The sequence below is a fragment of the Sminthopsis crassicaudata genome, chromosome X, assembly GCF_048593235.1.
Source record: "Sminthopsis crassicaudata isolate SCR6 chromosome X, ASM4859323v1, whole genome shotgun sequence".
Lineage (NCBI taxonomy): Eukaryota > Metazoa > Chordata > Mammalia > Dasyuromorphia > Dasyuridae > Sminthopsis > Sminthopsis crassicaudata.
This window is the reverse complement of record NC_133623.1, coordinates 43688290-43709200: the sequence shown is the minus strand read 5'-3', so window position 1 is coordinate 43709200 and position 20911 is coordinate 43688290. Positions and strand designations below refer to the sequence as shown.

Genomic DNA, 20911 nt, shown 5'->3' with positions numbered 1-20911 from the left:
AGTGAATGTTCTCAATTTTTTTCTATGAAGTACAAGACAAAGTCATCAGCTGAAAAGAAGGGGATGCAGTGGAAGGCTTATGGAAAGAGGAGATTTTGCAATAACAGCCGTGGAAAGTGGGATACTGGATCCGTTGAGATGGAACAGAATGTTTACCTTGCTGTGGTAAAGACCCAGTTGATTAAATAACATAAATTTGTAGCAGATGCGGTAAGCACGATTTTGTATTGTCTTCCAGCTCTGTTCAGCAGCATATGAAGAAGCAAAAGAGGCAAGTGGTAGGAATAACCTAGGTTGGGAGTTTGGCAAGGCTTGGCTGGCAACCAGATAAGGAGGTAAGGGATGAGAGTAATATATAACAATGAGTTGGTTCACCCAAGGGCTCGAGATAAGAAACAGAGCATAACTAGGTCAGGCGCAATGGCCTTGAAATAATTGAGTAGTAGAAGGAATGGAGGTCATAGTGATAATAGTGGGAACAATCTGCTGGAGAAGATGGGTGGGGATAGGACCCAGGGACTTTGAAGTACTAGTAGAAGAGTTGCCTATGGCCATGAAAAAGCTCCTTATCAGAGACTGAAGAAAAGGAGAAGATAACCAGAGTGCAAAGAGAAGAAGGGGAGAAGTGGGAGTTTTCAGGCAATGACTTCATTTTCCCAGTGAACTAACTATAAAGCCAAGTTCTCAGCTTGAAGAAGGAGAGAAAGCTTAGGGGGTTGGGAGAAGAATAACAGTATGGAAGGCCCACAGGTAAAAGGGGTTTGGTACAGCCACTGTGGAGAGTGGGATAAGGATTCAGTTATGGAAGACAAGGACTATTTTGCAAGAGTGACGGGTCACTTGAAACTACTGAGCATAAATCTAAAGTGAACTCGGCATAGTTTCATGATTTCCTTCGTGAAATCCTGCCTTTTCTACCTCTAAGATATTTCATGATTTCCTTTGAGTCCACTCTGCAGCATGTGAGAAAAAGTGGAGGAGGTAAATGGTGAGAGTAAACTAGGGCAAGGGGAAAAGGGCTTGAGAGCAGGGGAGTTCATCTACCAAGAGGTTGAGACTGGGAAGAGAGGAGATTGTAGCCAGAGCAGGAGGAGCCCGGAAAAATTCTGAGGCATGAAGCAACTGAGGGTGTGGACAAAAAATAGAATTAGGAAGAATAACGCATGAAGGGAGATTGGGAGGAAAAAAAAAAAAAAAAAAAAAGCATTCTGAGATTTACTGAATGTGGAATTGCTACGCCTATAGATGATGGCAAGCTCAAGGGTAGGACTATTCCTATGGGAAGCTATGTGAAGATCATCACTCAACACCAGCTCCCCACACTGGTTCCCTTGCCTGAACTTCTTAACACATTCAAAGGACAAATTTGTAGGGCCACAGTCAAAAACAAAATCTATGGTCCCGGCCTCTCAGGAGCTCACAATCTATTCAGAAAGCTAAGAGATACATGATTACAAAATATAATAACAGCAAAGGCAGCCAGCTCATTTTGCAGATGAGGAACTGAGGCAAATAGCATTAAGTGATTTTCCCAGAATCACACAGGATGGATGAGTTTTCCTGACTCCAGGTGATTTATCCTGGACTGAAACGCCACCTAGCGTCCATGATGTGAATACATCCTAAACTTGTGGGATTCCTATACAAGTCTGGGGAAAGAAGTCACTAGAAATTCATTCAGGATATCTTATATAGAATTTTTAAAAAGAGAGAGAGAGATTAACTTAGTGACATGTTATATATGGACAAAATTCTTAGCAAATATGAGGAATGGAAGGATAGATTGTGATCAGAGAGAGGAATTAAAAGATCTGGATTACAGAGGCAAAACACAGGGGAGAATAAGAGCGAGCAGGGGGCCATTTTTATGCCTGTTTGGTGAAGCTACAGTTCACAGTAGTTGAAAAGGTTAATGAGCTTAGCGAAGGAGTTATTTGAAGGGAATAGCAATATGAATGTTTAAGTCACCAAATAAAAGCAGAAAGCAGTTAAGACAACTGAGGGAGAAGTGTCTAACCTGTTAAGAAAAGGAGAAAAACACAGGGCCATGTAGATAATTACCCAAGATCTATGGTCCCACAGCCTATGGTCCCACATGGATCAACAGATTGAGAGCTGGAAACAATCTCTGAAGTCATCTAGTGAAGCTCTCTCATTTAACACTAGTAGAAAACTGAGGCCCAGAGAGTGAAATGAATTGCCCCAAAGGGGAAACCAAGTGGCAGTTCCAGGATTTGAAGCCAGGTCCTCTGACTCCAAATCTACAATGACTTCCAAGGCACTGAAACCATTGAGCCCCAAAAGGATTTGCCCCCTAAGCTAAATACTCTGTAACAAGTATCTGTTATTAAGTCCTAATTCATATGCATCTCAAATTCTTCCAACAATTAAAATAGACACTACTGTCACTTCTAATTAAGATACTTCCAAAAAGGGATTTGCTGAAAGGGAGTTTTTACTTCATTATAAATCCTTTTATGTCTGTTTTCTGTTTTCACTTTTCAAAAAAGGAAAAACTTCAGGGCCCAAACTCTGACGGAGTCTTCTAAGGCATCTGACAAAGGACAAAAATGTTAAGTTAACAAATGTGGGACCATTGCTTCAAGACCCTAAGATAATGGAAAAGAAAGTAAGCAATGATGAGATAAGGAACAAAAGAACAAAGCTTCTATGATCCTATGGAGAAAGTTCATTACAGGGCAGAAGAAAAAGAATAACAGAACAGATAAGGCTCGGCATGCTACCAAATAAAGAATCAACAAAAAGAAAACAAAGTTTCTCAGGAAGTAGATGGGAAATAGGCTAAGAAGAATTTAAGTATAAAAGACAAATGACCATCATATCAATTTTGTAAAAGGACAAGTATGGAGGACAGAAAGGCAGGTGATATCAACAGAACACTATGAGGGAAGAAATGAATCCTAAAACATCAACTATATAATCAAATAACTGACTACTCAGTGAAACCTTAGCAAAGTGTATAGAAGTTACTAAGAGGATATGAAGTCTGTTTGAAGCTTATCTTATTAAGTAGAAAAATGTGAGACTTAATAGTTTCATATTTAAGGATCAGTCCTAAAAAACCCTGCCAGGTAACTTACCAGAATGCTTTATAGGCTAGCTGGCCTAATACTACATATCTGTTAACCTCGCCAACTATAGGATCATGACCAGGAAGGGAAGGCAGTTAATGAGGCCCAAGCAAAGGCATTGACACTGAATGTGAAAGAGTGAATGAAGAAATTTAGCCCTTTTTTTTTTTTTTTTTTTTTTTTTTGCAGAGGCAATTGAATTTAAGTGACTTTCCCAGGATCACACAGCTAGGAAGTGTTATGTATCTGAGGCCAAATTTGAACCCAGGTCCTCCTGACTTCAAGGCTGGTGCTCTATCCCTACACCCCCTAGCTGTCCAAATTTTAGACTTCTTGATCACAGCAGCAGAATATTTCTAAATCAGAGATAGGGTCATTATTATGTGTCTGCAGTGGTGAAGCTAGACTACACAAGCTGGGGCTAAGTGAGCAGAGTGGTTAAAGAACATCAACATGTATATTTAAATCCACAAATATAAGAGCAGGGGTTTGAGAGGGTAAGAAGAGTATGAGACAAATGATAAAGTTCTGAAAAGTGGGAGAATGACCTGAGCAAGTACAGAGCTGGAAAAGGTAACTTAGACAGAACATGGGTTCAAAATTAGAATTAAAAAGACTTAGGGGATCATTCAGTCCAAGTTTCTTATTTTAGAGAAGAGAAAAATCAAGGCACAGAGCAGGAAAGTGACTTGCATCACTCTGACTTGGAAAAATTCACAAAGGCAATTAAGATGTCATGTGCCATTGCCCAGTAGAGAAGAGGTCAAAAGGCAGGAACAAGTAATTCAAAGAAAAACTGTCAACAACTGAGAGTCATATAGAAAATTGCTCCAAAACCCTTCAGCAAAATATAACTTAAGATACAAATGAAGTTTCCCTTTGTACCAGTACATCAGCAAATGTGTCAAAATAATAATAGCTATCATTTATAATAAAGTACCTCTTAAGGTTTGCAAAGTACTTATATAAGAATACTTTATATACATTATATAATTGATAGCTATATTATCTCATTTGATCCTTACAAGAACCCTGAGAGGTTAAATGCTATTATGATTCCATTTTACAGATGATAAAATTGAGGCAAGTAGAAGTTAAGCAACTTGCCCAGGATCATACAAATAGTAAGGCCCAGCACTATGTACTGCACTACCCAGATGCTCTAGTGTTGACCATTAGAAGCAGTCAATACTGAAAAAAAGTCAGGAAGTCGTAAACAAGGTTAAACAAGATTATCAAAAAGCCATTGGGAAAAAAAAAAGTCATTGGGGAGAAAGTCTGAAAAGAACTTAGATACAAAAACTGAACAATGGCAGACAATCTATAACGAAGAACTTCTCAAAGAAGACGAGGGTATAAAAGAAAAAATTGAGGAAATCAGTGTTAGTCACTTCTGAGACATGAAACGTGATCAAATAATTCACAAATTAAAGGAAATCTTAGGGGGGGAAGTACAGAACTTACCAAAATATGAAGCATGTTTAAGTAGCAGAGGATGTATTAAATAGAAAATCTGAGGAATGAAATGTTTAAGTATTACTCCTAAATGGCCACAAGGTGTCACTGCTTTTATTTATAAATAAAGAAAATCCTTCCTGGTCCTGGGATCTTTCCCAGCCTGGAAGTCCAAGGGCCACTTATAGGCCCAATTTAACCACTGATCTACAGGGGAGCTTTGACCTGCTCCATATCTGTCCTGGGCAGTCTGGAACCCTACTGTTCCAAGGGCCTCATGCTAAGCTGGACGAAACGCAGAACTCCCCAGGCTTGGAAGAGTATCGAATGTTACAAAGACCTATTCCAAGCAGGTACTCCTGTACCTGGCCAAGTTCTGCCCCTTTTAAGAAGAGCCTGCTTTGCAGATTAACTGGCCCAATGGCATACATGTCCATTAGTCTTGTTAACTAATTGTAGAATTAAGAAGGGAGGCCAGGGAGGTCAGAACAATAATGTAGTAGTGGGGGCGAGAGGGAGGCAAGAGGAGGACAGAGGCATAGGGAGGGATGGAATACCATAGTCAGATGGGAGAAATTCCCAAATTCTGGATCACAGAGGCAGAACATTTATAGGCAATGGCAAAGCAAAGAGATGAAATCCTAATAAACTGAAAATAAACTGAAGGCCTCAGGGGGAAGTCATAGGAAAGATTCAATGTACAAGGCAATGCTTGAACCAGAGTTGTTGTAGGGAGGTGGACGGAGAAGAAAAATAAATGTGTGTTTACTGAACAAATACATATAAAAATTAATTTCTAAAAGAGAGAAAGGGTAAATAAAACAGGTTATGTTTTATGCTAAAGGGTGCCGGTGGAGTATACAGATTAGAGGAGGATCATGGTCAAATCCGCACTTAAGGGAAATCACTTAGGCACCTACGTAGCACAGTGGACAGAGAAGTAGGCCCGAGTCAGAAAGTTCTGAGTTCAAATCCAACTTCAGACACTTACTGGGTGACCCTGAGCAAGTCATTTAACTTCTGTCTGCCTCAGTTTCATCATCTGGAAGGCAGGGATAATAATAGTACCTATTTCCTGGAGTTGTAAGAATATTTGTAAACCATTTAGCATGTAGTACCTGGTACATAGTAGGTGCTAGAGAAAATGCTTCTTCCTTGCCCCTTCCCTAGGGGGAGAGACTAAAGCCAGAAAGACCAGTTAAGGGACTATTGTGGTCATCTAGGCCAGAAAGATAGCTAATGTTTAAATTTTTCATTTTTAAAAGAAAATTTTAATCTAGTTTGTGAACTACTTTTAATATTTTCATAAGTATATGACAATACAATTGATTTCCTTTGTGTATTGAAAACATTACTTTGAGAAGGGGTTCATAGGTTTCGCCAAATTGCCAAAGGGGTCCTCCCCCCACAAAAAATTAAGAAACTGGATCTTTGTGAAAAAATACAGAGAGTCAAAACGATAACAGTAGCTATACTGATAAAGAAAGGGGACTGGATGCCAAGAGATGTGGCTGCAGAAACTGAAGGAGAAAGTGAGGTGAGCATCTGGAGAGTACCTTCAAGTCAAGGGAGAGAAGCCTAGAAGAGGGTGAAGTTGCAAAGGGAGATAGGGAAGTTCCATTTTCGACATGCTGAACTGGGCTCTCCAGGCCATCTATTTGGAACATTCAAAAGATAAAAGGTAATGGGGGAACTGAAAGGGAATAAGAGAGACTGGGGCTAGATAGAGATCTGTGAGAAAGTGGTATAGACCCAGGAGCTGATGACAAAAAGCATTCAAAGAGAATAGGGCCTTGGATGGATCTTCCGAGTATTCATAAATATGAGGTCTAATACAGGAGACTGAGGAAGAACACATTGAGCAGGGAGAAGGAGAAGCAGGCCAGAGTATTGTTACTAAAACCTAAAAAGGGTGACGTATCGGAGAGGGTGATCAACAGAAAGAGGAAAGAAGGAGGACTGACAAAAATCCCCCAACTATCAAATCTGACAATTAAGGGATCACCAGTAACTTCAGACAGGGGTAGTTTTAGTTGACTGAAGAAGTTGGAAATCAGATTGCAGAGCACTGAGGGGTGAGTGAAAGGTGAGAAGGTAGAGACAGTGAATGCAGCCATAGCCTAGGACTTTGGTTGAGAAAAGGAGGAGAAATATAAAATGATATTTGGGGGACAATAGGACCAAGCAAAATTTTCTTAAGGATTGAGAAAAAAGGAACAATAGAAAGGTTAAAAAGGGAAGCACCGTAGGATATATAATCTGCTAACGGAGATGGGATGGAATGGGACCGAATTCACAAGTAGAGAGGATGGACTTGGCAGGGATGAGGGCAACTTCAATAACAAAGAATAGGTGAAAGGAGGAAAAAATGGAAGATGCCGTTAGGGCTTTGAGGTGAAGGAAAGGTAAGAGGAAATGGAGCTCATGGTACATGGCCTTTCAGTCAAGCAAAAGTCTTCAGCTGATACTAGGGAGCAGGAGGAAGAGGTTTAGGAGGTATGAAGAGAAAAGAGGGTAAGAACAACATCTGTGGGGGAGTACGATACAAAATCTGCTAGGAAGAATAAAAGGATTACCTTCCTGCAGCGATGGCCACTTGAAGTTGGATAGCACATTTATACCATACCAAACTGGCACCATTGTTTGTCCGACTTCCTCCAGCTTTGCTCAGCATCTCACAAAGAAGAGCAGATAAGAGAGACTGCAGAGATAATGGAGGAGGAGAGCTCTGGAGGGGAGTAAGTAGTAACAGGACAGCCAAGGGAACAAAGTATTCCAAAGGAGATGATAGGGAGCTGAATGGATTAACTACAGGGATGAGGTTGAGAAAGAAGGAAAAGTCAAAAGCAGGCTAGTAACTTGAGAAAGGACTGAGGGGTGAAGGGACTAGAAGTCAGGATGAGCCTGACAACTAGTGTCAGGAGGGCTGAGGCATAGGGAGAGATGGAATTACAGAGAAGTACAGGCAGCCAGAGGAATGTCACACATTTTAATGAAGGAAGTGGAAAGTAAATGGTTTGACCCTCCCTGTATGTAACTGAAGTAAAGTGTATGAGGAAGGACAATTGAGGAATTCTGCACGTATGGATAAAGAACAGGCCGGAAGCCCAAGGGCTTCCGTGGTATCTCTGGCACATCAGGAGAAAGTGAAAAATCAAGAAGACCCTCAGTGGTCACCTTAGAAGAGAACACAGATGAGCTGAGGGAACAGACCTGACAAACTGCCACCTACACAGTTGGGGGGATATCCACATCACCAACACAGATCCAGCTGACCAGCTGATAACAGTGCTTCTTTCTATTCCTGTTTTCTTGCTTCTCAAAAAGGGAGTTTACAGCTAAACTCTGAATGGGTGATTTGGCAAAGGTTGATAAATGTAGAACAATTCTTTAGGAGTAGATAACGGGAAAGCAAGCATGCAATAATGGGATAAGAATGAAAGGATACAGACTCTATGACCCATCTATTAATGATATTGTAGGGCAGAAAAAAGGAATAAGAGAACAGAAGGTCTCAGAACTACTCAGAAGTGTAGTTCTAAGTTAGTAAAGCTTACAGATTGCACTAAGACTTCTGGGATACCCTGTTTAAACAAAAGCGCTAAAATAAAAAACAAAACAAAACAAGAACTATTAAAAAGAGTTTGGGGGGGGGGTCTAAAAAAAATTTAGCCACAAATGCTGAGGATGACAATTTGTTATAAGATTTTTGTCCCCTTAAAGGACATGCATGTAGGCCAAAAAGAATGCAAGCAATCTAAATAACCGAGACCCTTGTTATGATTTGTAAATCTTGAGAAAGATGTCAGAAACTTAACATTCTTCTAAGATATCACATAGATAATCATTTCACTGATCAAAAATGTTGTGACATCTTAGAAAAATGGACCAAGTTACTAAAAGAATTTTAGGCACAGTTTGGAATCCAGGGACTTCTAAGAAGGAAGGGGAAAAAAAAGTCTGTAAAAAGACCACTAGGTGTCGTTCTTTTAAAAGTTCTTACCAGGATGCTTTGGGCAATAAAACATGTCTAAAATCTTGTTGCCCCAAGAAGATAAGCTTTTGCATGTGGTTAAAATCATAGTTTTCCTTACTAGGTAGACCTAGAACAGAGCTACTTTCTACAACTCAGATTTCTAATCATTAAATAAGGAAGTTCAGCTAGATTGAAATTCTAAATCTCTTTATAGTGTGGATCCCTTTGGCAGTATACTGAAGAATATGAACTTGTTACAATAATATTCTTAAATGCATAAAATACAATACCAAGGAAACAAATTACATTTAAGATATAAATGTGATATTAAGAGATACTTTATATCAATTTTTTTTTTAAATATACAAAGCTCAGGTTAAAACCCCCTGGATTGGATAACCTCTGCCCTTACTGACAGTGTCTTATACTGTTTTACTTCTTGGGGGGATAGGGGGTGTCTCACAGTGCTGGGCACAGAACAAGCATTTTCATAGGTGTGTTGTTTTGCCAGTGCACACCCACATCTACTACTTCTGTCAGCTTTTCATAGCAAGAATCACCTCTCTCCTGTTCTCTGGAGCACCCAATCTTTTCCTGATAAGGCACCAACAGTTGAAAGGAGGTGGCCCAGGTCCACAGATGACATTCAGTCTTTTAAAGCTCTCAAGTTAGTGGCTCGCTGCCTCCCTCTCCCCGCTCCTTGGTGAAGCAGATAATTGTAAAGTGGGACAGGATCTTCAGGATCAGCTAGTCTAACCCATCATTTTAGAGGATGAAAACGAGCATCAGAAAAGCATGATCTGGCCCATAGTCAATGATTCAGTTTGTGGCAGAGCTAAAATTATAATACTTACCTCCTGCTTTCTAGGCTAGCTTGCTTGCCTAATAAGCAGTGTTTACAAATATGCCAGTGTTTTGATGAAAAGAAAAACTGTGGCCTAGTCTGCAAACCACTCTTGCCTTGGACTTCTGATCTTTGTTACTTATGTTGTTGGTCTGGGGATCTGGTCCAGACCTATGATCTCAGTGACATTGGGAGTCTCATCACTGACACAGGCTGGCAGCTGTTCTACAGTGTAGAATATTAGTGTTTCTGGGAGCACTGAGAAGTGAAGTGCTATGCCCACCTCATCTTCTGATTCCACTCTTAACTCATCAAAAAAAAAAAAATAATAATAATAATAACTTTGATACCGGTGATAACAATTTTCAAGGTGGCTTCTAGCTTTGAATCCTCTGATTCTAAGGTTATACTTCTGCATGAGTTCCTCACCAAGTATTCCTAAAGCCCAGGAAGTTAGTGGAACACCAATGGCTACCCCTGTGGAGGGTAGACATTTGGTGCTTTCTGCTCCCTCCTTCCTCCTGGATGAAGGAAGCCAAATCCTTTCAGAGCTTTCCTATCTCCCACCTGGGATGAGGATCTTTGAGATCTTTTCTCTGGCCAAGGCTCTTTGCTTACTACTCCTTTTCTCTCTAGAGATTTCATCAGCCACACTCTACAACACCTAGCATCTCCCTCTAATTTATAAAGTTTTTATAAGCCCACATGAGCTAGGAGAATCCGAGTTACAAAGTCCTGCTTCTAATACATATATGCAGGCCATGTGACCCTGGGCAAGTCCCTTTAACTTCTTAGCGCTGTGAACAGTCGTCTAGGATTTTAGAAGCAGCTAGGTGACAAAATGGATAGAATGCTGGGCCTAGAATACCAATCCAGTCTTAGACATTTTTGAGCTGTGTGATTAAGTCACTTCACTTCTATTTGCCTCAGTTTCCTCAACTGGAAAATAGAGCTAGGAATAGTACTTACCTCCCGGGGCTCTTATGAGGATCAAGTGAGGTATCTGTAAAGTACAGGCACATAGAAGGCACTAATAAATGCTAATTACTGGATAATACCAGTATTAAGTTGCAGAGAATATGTTCAGCTACCTATATTGGTAGGCGTTTCCTCACTGGGAAGTTTCCCCGTACCAATATAATTACCTACTCTTACTAGAATAGTCTATGAGGGGAATGCTACAGATATAGTTTACCTGGATCTTAGCAAATCACTTGATAATATGAAAATGGAGAGATGTGGGTTAGGTTAAGTTAGACAATGCAAATAAATGGATTGAGAGCTGACCTGACTCAAGAAATAGCCATTAATGACTTCACATTAGTTTGAAAGGAAGTCTCCCACGGAGTGCTCCAGGGATCTGTGCTGTTTCACATTTTTATCAATAACTCAGATAAAAGCATCCTTATTGAATTTGCAGATGACACAAAGCTAGGAGGAATTAGCTTATACACTGGGGTGATGAGTTCAGCATCCAAAAAGATCTCAATAGATCTGAAAATTGGGCTGAATTGAATGAATATACTGTTCAGTAGGAATAGGTGTAAATGAAGTCTTACACTTAGGTATGAGCAATCAATTTTACAAGTTTAAGACTTACCAAATGTAATATTGGGCCACGTTGAAGAACTTATCTTCCAGGAATAAGGTGATTTCACTATCTTGTGATCTGGTCACACAAATTTTGGGATACTGAGTGCATTCTGGGCACCAGATTTTAGGAAGGATACTAATGATAAGCTAGACAGTGTTTAGAATGTTGAGAACAACCAGAATGATGAAGGATCTTAAGCCCACTATATGAGGATCAGGTAAAGGAACTTGGGAATATTTAGTATGGCAAAGAGAAGACTCAGAGGCTACATGAAAGCCTTCTTCAAATACCTTAAAGGCTATTATTTGGAAAGGAGTACTAGACTTGCTCTCTTTGGCTTCAGAAGGCAAAACTAGAAACAATGGGTTGGAATTACAAAAAAGGCAAACTTGACTGGATGTGAGTTACAACTTCCCAACAATCAATTATCCAAGACTGGAATGGGCTAGCCGGGCACTTGTTGAGTTCTGTTCAAGTCAAAGTGAGATAAGCACTTGTCAGGTACAATGGAGCAGGTATGGACTAGACTCCCCACCTCGTGGCCCCCCTTCCAATTTTTTTTTTCCCCTCAGGCTGGGGTTAAGTGACTTGCCAGGGTCACACAGCTAGGAAGTATTAAGTGTCTGAGACCACATTGAACTCGGGTCCTCCTGAATTCAGGGCTGGTCCTCTATCCACTGAGCCACCTAGCTGCCCGCCCCCCTTCCAATTCTCAAATTTCCCAAATCCCATATATAAAGTATCTTGCCCACAGGACACAAATACTAGCAGAGAGGATGCTTTTTGGCTAGGAAAAAGAAATCCAAGTAATACCTTATTTACACTGCACCCCTGGCAATGAAATGTTCCAGATGTGACTTTTCTAGTTAATAAAATCTATCTGCTTAAGGTTTTAACTACTTGGAATGAAAATCTTTTAAAAACATATTACATACACATTTTCCTGTCTTAAACAGTTGATCCTGAACTTGTCAGTCTTTTCTCAGTAGACCAAGGTCACTGGCAAATATTATTGTTGTATTGTACAGCAGTATGTCTTCAGGGGCTACTGGGATGCCACAGACTGTTTTTTTCCTAAGCCGAATGGCACCAAATTGCTCGGCATTTTGAGTTCCATCTGCTTTTCATTAAGTTTATGTCCTTTGCTGTCAGACTATGATCTATCACTTCTTACCACAATCAGCGTGCTTGTTTCTTACCCTAATCACCCTCAACCTCATTGAATTTGATGCTTTGACCACTGGGGGGTTGGGAAACCAGGTTGTTTCATATTTTGTGTGATGATTCGATAAATCCATGGTCTCACTGGTGTATTTCCCCCAATTGTGCAGACCAAAGCCCCTACTCTATGCCTTTCATCTCATGACCCAAATAATCAAAGTAGCTCAAGTACCGAATATATTTTCAGTGGGCTACAGCTGCTCTTTCTAGTTATTCCATCTTGTGCTTCAATAGTCTTGATGAAATACATTCCTACAAGGCCTCACAAACTGACTACTACTTAAATAGAACCATTAAGGAGCACAACTCCTGAAACAGATGTGGCAAAGGTGATTCTGAATTCTCAGCAGGACGGTGAATGAATGGAACAAGCATTGAACTTGTAGCCAAGTGAACCAAGGCTTGGAATTCTAGTTCCAACACTTAGCAGTTGACAAGTCACAACCTCTTAGATTCAGTTTCTTCCTTTTACTTTTATTACCTCTTCACATTATTTGCCTGCAGAATGTGCTAGGGAAACACAAGTTACTGTCTAGTCCTATACATTTCACCTAGGCCCCAGGATCTATCAAATGCACTGGCGGTAGACCTCTTTAGTCATAGAATTCCAACTGACTGGGGGTTTCAGACCAGGGCTTCTTAAACTTTTTCCACTTAAGACCCCTTTTTACCTGGGAAAATTTTACATGATCCCAGGTATATAGATAAATAAATTAGATACACAAATCAAACATTTGCGGATGACAAATCATAATTTCACTTTCCTTAGATTCAGTTACTAGACTCCCATACAGAGTCCCAAATCACATTTTAAGAAGCTATGGTCTATAACAGAGATGTTGAATATGTGACCCAGGGGCTCTACATGTGGTCCACTACACACCCGAGTACGGCTCAAACCAGATTAAAATGGAATTGAGAAATATATGTCAAAATAAATATGAATTCAATAAAACACAGATAATATTACATTTTACTACTAGGTCAATATGCAGCCCTGAGCGATTCTTATGTATAGTTTAACCCCCGTCCCCCCTCCCTCCCCCCCGTTTCTATTTGCTTCTGACAACTATGCTCTAGAGGATTATTTTCATTATCAATATGACTATGTTGAACATAATTTAATCTTTTCTTCATGGCTCCAGGTCAGTATTACAAACACCATTATTATACTGGCCCAAATTACAATGATGTCTCAGGAGGCTATTTCTATGCCAGGCATCCTTTGACCTGGAAATGCTATTCTTTTTAAACATTCTGCTCTTTACAATTTAGTCATTTTCTGAGGCTGTTTACATACCTGTCTCTAATACTCTTAACTCTGAGATGAGCTAGAAAACCAGGTTGGTTTTTTTTTTTGTTTGTTTGTTTTTATATCATAGGTGCTTATTTAATTAATAGCTAAATCAACATATTTAGGTGGAAACCTAAAAACAAATCCACTCAAATAATATATAAGCACATCAATAAAACTGTATCAACTAGTATTTAGTCCTCAATGTATTACAACTAAGACCCATTCTAAAGCCAGCTTCTCCACATGTTGTTCAGTTGGGTTATTAAATACTAGAAGAGATGTTAAGTACTTTCAAGGTTTTAAAATTTATACAACTGCTATAAGTAAAGTCATAGTCCTTCAATCGCCTTCCTCCTCCAGTCTCTGAGCAAATGAAAACTAATCTACAGTCTAGGGCTCCAGGAGGCAATTACCCTTTCCTTTGACCACACTGCACTAGGACTCAGTATTTTTCCAGTACTCTGTTCCCCTAAAAAGATGGGTTATACCATCCCCCAGATGTGGATGATGACTCCCTTTGTACCCCATCTCCCAGAATATCAAAACTTACCTATAAACTATTAATATCTATTATTTGCTCAGATCACTATACAGATGACAGGAGCTTAAAGAAATTCTGAGGATACAAAGCTTAGTTTTTTCTATCCACCTTCTAGTATAGCACTGGATTTTTTGTTTCTTGTTCTAAGAGCAGGGACTCTCCCCAGTTCTTCACATGGGTCCATTGAGTCTCTCCAACAACTAGATGTGTCACATCTTAACACTTGGAGAGGGAGGAATCTATTTAGTGTACCTAAGTAGCCTAATTCTCCCAATTCTCAAGTTTCTAAACACTTGACTTTAAACTTTTATAGACTGCATCTTGGCCACTTAGGAACACATCTTCCCTTTTTAATGCTATTACGTCTCTATTTTAATGTTTCATGTTGTTTCTTTTTAATGTTGTTACTGCTCCCACTCATACAATGCTATCTCCTCTAGTCAAGATTAGGGAAACCAATTAAATGGAGAACTCTACGAAAATAAGAAGTCTCATTACAAGGCTTGTTGATTTTTTAATCATGATTCCTATTGTGATGTCCTTAGTTGTCATCATAGGTCATTTTCCCCTAGACTTAATGGCTTCAAGTTACTATACTTTTGGTTTTTCTGCTTTTCATACTAGTAGTTCCTTCTTTTGCTCTCAACAATATTAGCATTTTTTGCTACTGATGACGGTACCCACTGAACTCTTCTTTTAAGGTCCAGCAAGTTCCAATGCTATCTTCTCAACCATCTGTACTTTCCCCATCACTAACTTTGAATAACCTTTCCCTCCTTAGACTTCTAAAGATAACTCTGTACAGTATACTTAGGTAGATATGTTTCATTTTGATTTAGTTTTGTTCCATATTACTACTTCATAATCTCCATGAGCATAAGGGTATGCCATTAATATTTGTATCTCAAATGGTATTTGCTATGTGGATGTTTAGGAGATTGGGAGAAAAATAGGAATTGGACTTGTGATTTCATTGAGAAATGGAACTCCCTAGGAAATAAGCACCTTTCTTCCCAATGATTGGGGAAATTGTTGAAAATAGATTAAGAGAACCATATTCTAATTTCTTCTAATTCTAGCAGCCAGTAACAAAATAATATATTCCTCAAGAACCTTAGTAGTTTAAAAAAAAAAAAAATTAGATGGTAAATCTTCAGAGAACATCAAAACAGAGCAGGCAAACTTTTTAGAAAGAGACTATATATTTTTTAAGTAGCCTAATCCCATATATACTCATCAAACAATCTAACTTTCTATTTGATTTTTTTTTCTATCCTGGAATAATTATGAAACATTGTGAGGTATAATTTAAAATTAATACTGACTTCCTTCAGAATTATATACCAACATATGATAATCACTTTTAAAAAACAAATTCCCATGATACTAGGTAGATTTCACAAGGCCTCCAAAACCAGAAAATTACTATTACAGAGTAAACATGAAATAAAAACCTCACCAGTTAATTAGATTTTTCAGCAATGTCTCAATACTAAATTTCTTGCTACTACAACATATCTAGGACTTAATTTTAAGGAAAAGCTATATCTGAAGAGTAAAAAATTTTTTCCTGTCCTAAAAAAGTTCAGAAAGGAATAGAGACTGGATGTGTGGTTTTATATGTATGAGAAATTGCCACCAGTTCAGGTCAGCACATTCTCTGTGGTTCAGATATTTACTAATAAACTTACCAAGCTGTGACGGTTCATCACTGTTGTACTATTCCTCCGGGTTCGGATTACATAAGGCTGAAAAATCTGTGAATTATCACTGGAAAATAAGTAGAATTGTTACCATATTTGCTTATCAAAAACATTTTCACTTGTTTTCTTGTCAAACTGCCAGCTAATATCAAAGACTAATATCAAAGGTTAAGGGACTTACTGAGGTCTCCAGATTCCTAATGTATTATTTTTTTGCATTAGCACATACTCCCTCTTAAATGAATACTTCATCACACAAAAGAACTATATAGCTCATGAGTCAAGAAACAATGTATTTTTAGAAAATTATAAATTTTGGTCAAGATTGGTATTATTTACTATTTGCTCCTCAAATCTGAAAAGTCATAGGCCACACCAAAGAGCTTTTTTGAACTTCTGATCTTACCATGTGAAAGCAACCTCAAATAATCAAGCCATCCTTCCCCTCAAGTTAAAAAAATTAGCAAAAAAAACAAACAAAAAAAAACCACTAATCAAAATAGTTGATGTGCACCTAAGTTGACACAAATAAATATTCAACAGGTTGTTCCACATTTCCATTTGGTGCTTAAATAAGATATTCTTGATGAATTCCACAACTCCAAGGCCATATGAAGTCAAATCTATCTAGTCAAATATAATTTTCAAAAATGCTGCTTATAAAATATTGATAGAAAAGACCTGGAAAATACACATATACAAAAGGCTCATTAATGTTTTAGTCAGTCAAAAAATTACGTCCAGTTAATAAGCCAACATTAAAATTATACAATTTCCTAGATCTTCTAATCTCACAATTTCCTTAATCTAAACTACATTTCAAAGGGTTGGGATAATTTGGTGTTAGATTTTTTTTTTTTGGGGGGGGGGCTGGCATTAAATGAAAGGATTATGGTCTGCATCTTCAGATGAAGTGCCCACATTGGCTCACATGTGTGCAATCACAGATCCTTCAGTATTTCTGGTACCCAAACTTGGGGTCTGTAAATGATATATTATTTCCTACTACGAATCACTTCCATTCACCTCAAGAGAAAAGGCTTCATCATTAAGCTGTCAGTTAAAATATGCTTTAGTGTAGGTTCTTTCTTTGTAATATTACAGGGAAGGCAAATCCCTCAATGCCTCTCGAAACAGGTGTTAAGTTGAAGCCAGCCAGCTCCGGAAGTTTCAGATTGACATTGGTTGCTCAGAATCAGGGAGGCCACACAACCTGTCAAAGCATGCAGCCAACCCCGCAGGTCACTTTACTTCAGGGCAAGTACTCAGATTCCCTCTCTTCAAGTCTTCTTCCTCCAAAGTGTCATCCCACCCTCATACCGGACCTGCTTAACCCTTTTGTAAGCAAGCCCCCCCCCCTTCCTTCGAGCCCTCCCTCCTGCCCCGCCCCCCATCAGCTACACTTCCATTGCCCTCAAAAGCCCCCGGGTCCAGAGCCTCCCAGTTGCACTGGAGAGGGTAGGTGGCCTGCCAGGGGCCCAGAGCCTAAGCTCTGTATTCCGCACCCACCTCCTACCCACCTGAGTCCATGGATCAAGGGAGCACTGTTGGATCTCCTCAGGCTGCCTCCATCAGGGGGGGCGGTGGCAGCCGGCAGCTCCAGGTCCAACTCCATTTTCTCCTGAGCCATGCCGGCAGGCTGGGTATCGGGATGTGGGGATGGCCTGGGGGTCGATTCTCAACTCGGGGTTCTCTCGGCTCCCACTCACTGTAGGACAGGGACGGGGGAGAGAAGGAAGCAGCAGGCGAAGGTGGTGGCTCTAGAAGGAGAAGGGGAGGCTCACACTGCCGCCTTCCCCGGGGTCTACAAACATCGCGGCCACTCTGACAACCGATCACACGATGCGGGGCAAAAGCCCAGCACTAGTAGGGCCTGGGTCTGGGTCTGCGTTTGGGCCTGAGCCTGGGCCCAGCCCCCCATGCTCCGTCCCGGGACTTCGCCCCGCTAATTCTAGGTTCCCCACTCCCCTCCACCCGACCAGATAGGGCAAATGTAGCCAATCCTCCTCCTCCTCCTCCTCCTCCTCTTCCTCAGGACGGCAGGAACAGCCCCGCAGAACCAGCTGGCGGATTGAAGGCAAAACAAAAACTACAACCTGCTGCCTGTACAGCTTCCGCCGCCGCCGCCGTCGCCGTCGCCGCCGCCGTCACCGTCGCCACAGCTTCCGAAGCCTCAGCAACAGCAGGGCCCGCCCTCTTTCCGCCACTCGTGCGCAGGCGCTCTGCGAACACCCCGTCGCGTCAGCTCCCAGGAAGCATGCGCAAGAAAACAACTCCAAGAAAAGGAGGGGCCTTTGCCGGAGGCGGGGCGTTCAGGTAGTAACTATTGGCAGATGGGCCCTGGCGCTAGAATTTGAAAGGGACCAATAGGCTGGTGGAATACGAGCAGCTCCTTCCAGGAAGGGGCTCGGGCCAATGGCTGAAGGAGGAAGCGTAAGGACCCCAAAGCCCCTCTATTCCTCCTCACTCCGACCTCCGGGTGACTCCGTGGCCAATGAGGGAAATTACCTAAATCCGCCAGTTCTGGTGGGCTTTCTTTGGAGTAGAGTGGGGGAAGGGAAGACCGATTTCTTATTGAATTGTACTGAACATCTGTGCAGCTATTTAAGATGCTCAAATGGGAAGCACTAGGTCAAAGGGAGATAAAGGAACAAGAAAAATCTTGTAAGAACTGTATGGTTCTATCTCCACGCAATTTTTCTAAATCCTTCCCCCTTTTCGGAAAATGCCATTTAGTCTTTTTTACTCTTTAAAGCCAAGAAGATGGGAAAACTCGTCCTTATTTCCTTTACCAGTACGGTTAATTTAAGTAAGAGCAGCACCAACCAGTGTAGTAGAGAGAACTAAAATCAGAAGGACTTAGGTCTCCCCTCTGACAAATTACTCACAGTGTGATAAGGGACAGATCATTTCATCTCTCAGAGCCTCAGTTTCTGCATCTGTAAAATGGGGACAATTACCGTATTGTGAGAAAAGAGTTGAATCGCAAGCGACCAAGAGCTATAAAAATGCAACTTATAAAATCTGTAAAAGAGCAGGAATTCAGTTCCAATATGTGCAGGAACTAAGACAGCTGATCGTGACAAATCATGATTTAGAGGCATGACTTCAGCTAGAGGAGACCGGTTTGAATTTCTGGCTCTGCTGCTGACCTTTCAGCTCTAAATCAGGTAAAGTTTTGTGAGAAGTAGAATCTTTTGAGCCTCCAGTATGGGTATAGCTCAGGGGGAAAATCCTGTTGGTACTTGAAAACTATACTCCTTTCAAAAATACTCTTAAGTTCACCATATCAACCTGCAAACATCTTTGCCCTGCCTATTTCCATCAATTGTCTTTGATTATTCTTACTCCACTTTAATCACTCTTTTACTTCTCAAAGCTTTGTTTTCAATTTGTAACTGTGAAGGATGTACTCAGAGATCACTCAAAATAGAAAGCAGAAAGGTTGTTTCTTCAATTCTGCTTTCCACTGAGTATCCCTGCTTCAGGTCTTTGTCTAAGAGGGAGGGAGGCTGCTCACCCAGAGCCAGAGACCATGGGGAAAACTACTCCTTGGGCGCCTGTCCCTGTCTGGGGTGCACACAGCCGTCTCCCCCAAAGACCCCATCCCGGGCGGCCCCCAACTGTGAGGGATGTAGAAGACCCTTACCCAAAATGACTACTCAGGGATCACTCAAAATAGAAAGCAGAAAGGTTGTTTATTAATAAATTCTGATGAAAATGAGCAATTCCACCTCAAGAAGGGAAAGAGAGAAAGCTCGAAGTAGAAGGGATCATTCTCATGAGAATTTGTTAATAAACAACCTTTCTGCTTTCTATTTTGAGTGATCTCTGAGTAGTCATTTTGGGTAAGGGTCTTCTACATCCCTCACATAATGCTCTGTATTTTTTGCCTGAAAGGTAATGTGGCATTTCAGGTAGGGGGCCAGCCGGCTTTGGAGTCTGAAACACTTGGTTTCATGTCCTTGTTTTTTGAAACACATACTACCTGTATGGTAGTATGGGCAAGCAAACCATCTAGCTTCCATGTCTCAGATTTCTCTTAAGCCCAAGTTGTAGAAGAGTCTCTGATCAGTCTCTGTGGGAGGATGCCCTACCCTGATGAAATCTTGAGTCCTGATCACACTCCTCCCCCTCCCCTCCCCCCAATCATTTTGCACTTTTGTGTACGCTGCATGGTTCACATTGTTGTCATATTCTGTTTCTGTGTTTCAATTGCTGATACTTCCCACAGAACAGAAAGTATACAAGTATACTTTCTGTATATTTGTTTCTTTTCTATTCCTTCCTCTCCTTCCCTCTCCCAAGTGACCCGGTCCCTGGAAAGATTGGGTAGTAAAAATATATATTTATTGAATAACTAGTGGATTTGGTTCCTATGGGTGAAGTTTAAAACAGATTAGGATCACTAATAGAGGAAAATACCAAAAGAATATGAAACCAATAGAGGAAACGAAGGGGTTTCTGTGCATAAGGATGTCCAATATGTGTTCAAGTTTCTACCCTGTTTCTTTGAGGATTTATCTGACATTGGAGATTGGAGCTTTGGTCTTAATTTGCAGACCGTTAGTTAATGGCCGGAAAGTAAGAGGGGCTTAATCCTCATAATAGGGTAAGGCCAGATTGTGATGCCCTTTGGGGAGTACGGTTCCTAGGTAACAGAAAGTTGACATCACAGAGTACTAGCATAAGAGGACAGATACAGACAAGGAATTGATATAGTGGGTGCGTGTGCCTTTGCTACTTACTTGCTGTCATGCATTGAAAGTGGCAAGCAAAGAAGAGAATCCCTGGAATGACTTAATGTTTAAAAGGTATTTGTCAAGATTTTGTCAGTTTGGGGTACTTGTGGAGAGGTGGGGGCCCCTGTTTTTTTTTTTTTTTCAGTTGGAGAAAATTCCATAGTGGGGGAAGGGGAAACTGCCTGGAACCTTATAGAACATGTTACGAGGTTACCACTGTTGGTAATAAGTCGAGAGTCGGGACTTCAACTTTGTTCCTGACCCAGAATCCTAGTTTTAAAACTGGAAGGGATCGGGGGTGGTCTGGTTCAATCTTTATTTTAAAAACGAAACTGGGACCCCGAAAAGTAAAGCGATCTATTTGTCTAGCGAACCCCGGAAGTGGCAGCCTCGGGATTTGAATTCCGGTCTCTCTCCAAATCCTGAGCTCTGTCCTCTACAGCTTG

General features: G+C 40.6%; 1 protein-coding gene across 3 annotated transcripts in view; it reads right to left on the bottom strand.

Annotated features, from left to right (window-relative positions):
• Window positions 1-17935, bottom strand: part of PABIR2 (PABIR family member 2) — a 38981-nt gene extending 21046 nt beyond the window's left edge. Inside the window, exons 1-3 of one of the 3 annotated variants that reach the window (XM_074277755.1) lie at window positions 17820-17935; window positions 17244-17483; window positions 15712-15790 (exon numbers count right to left, since the gene is read on the bottom strand). In XM_074277755.1, the coding sequence (XP_074133856.1) occupies window positions 15712-15790; window positions 17244-17353 (189 nt within the window). In that variant the 5' untranslated portion in view covers window positions 17354-17483; window positions 17820-17935. Of the gene's footprint in view, window positions 1-15711; window positions 15791-17243; window positions 17764-17819 lie in introns of those variants that run through there. The other 2 variants (XM_074277756.1, XM_074277754.1) reach the window with 2 other exon arrangements.
• Between the last annotated feature and the right edge of the window lie 2976 nt (window positions 17936-20911).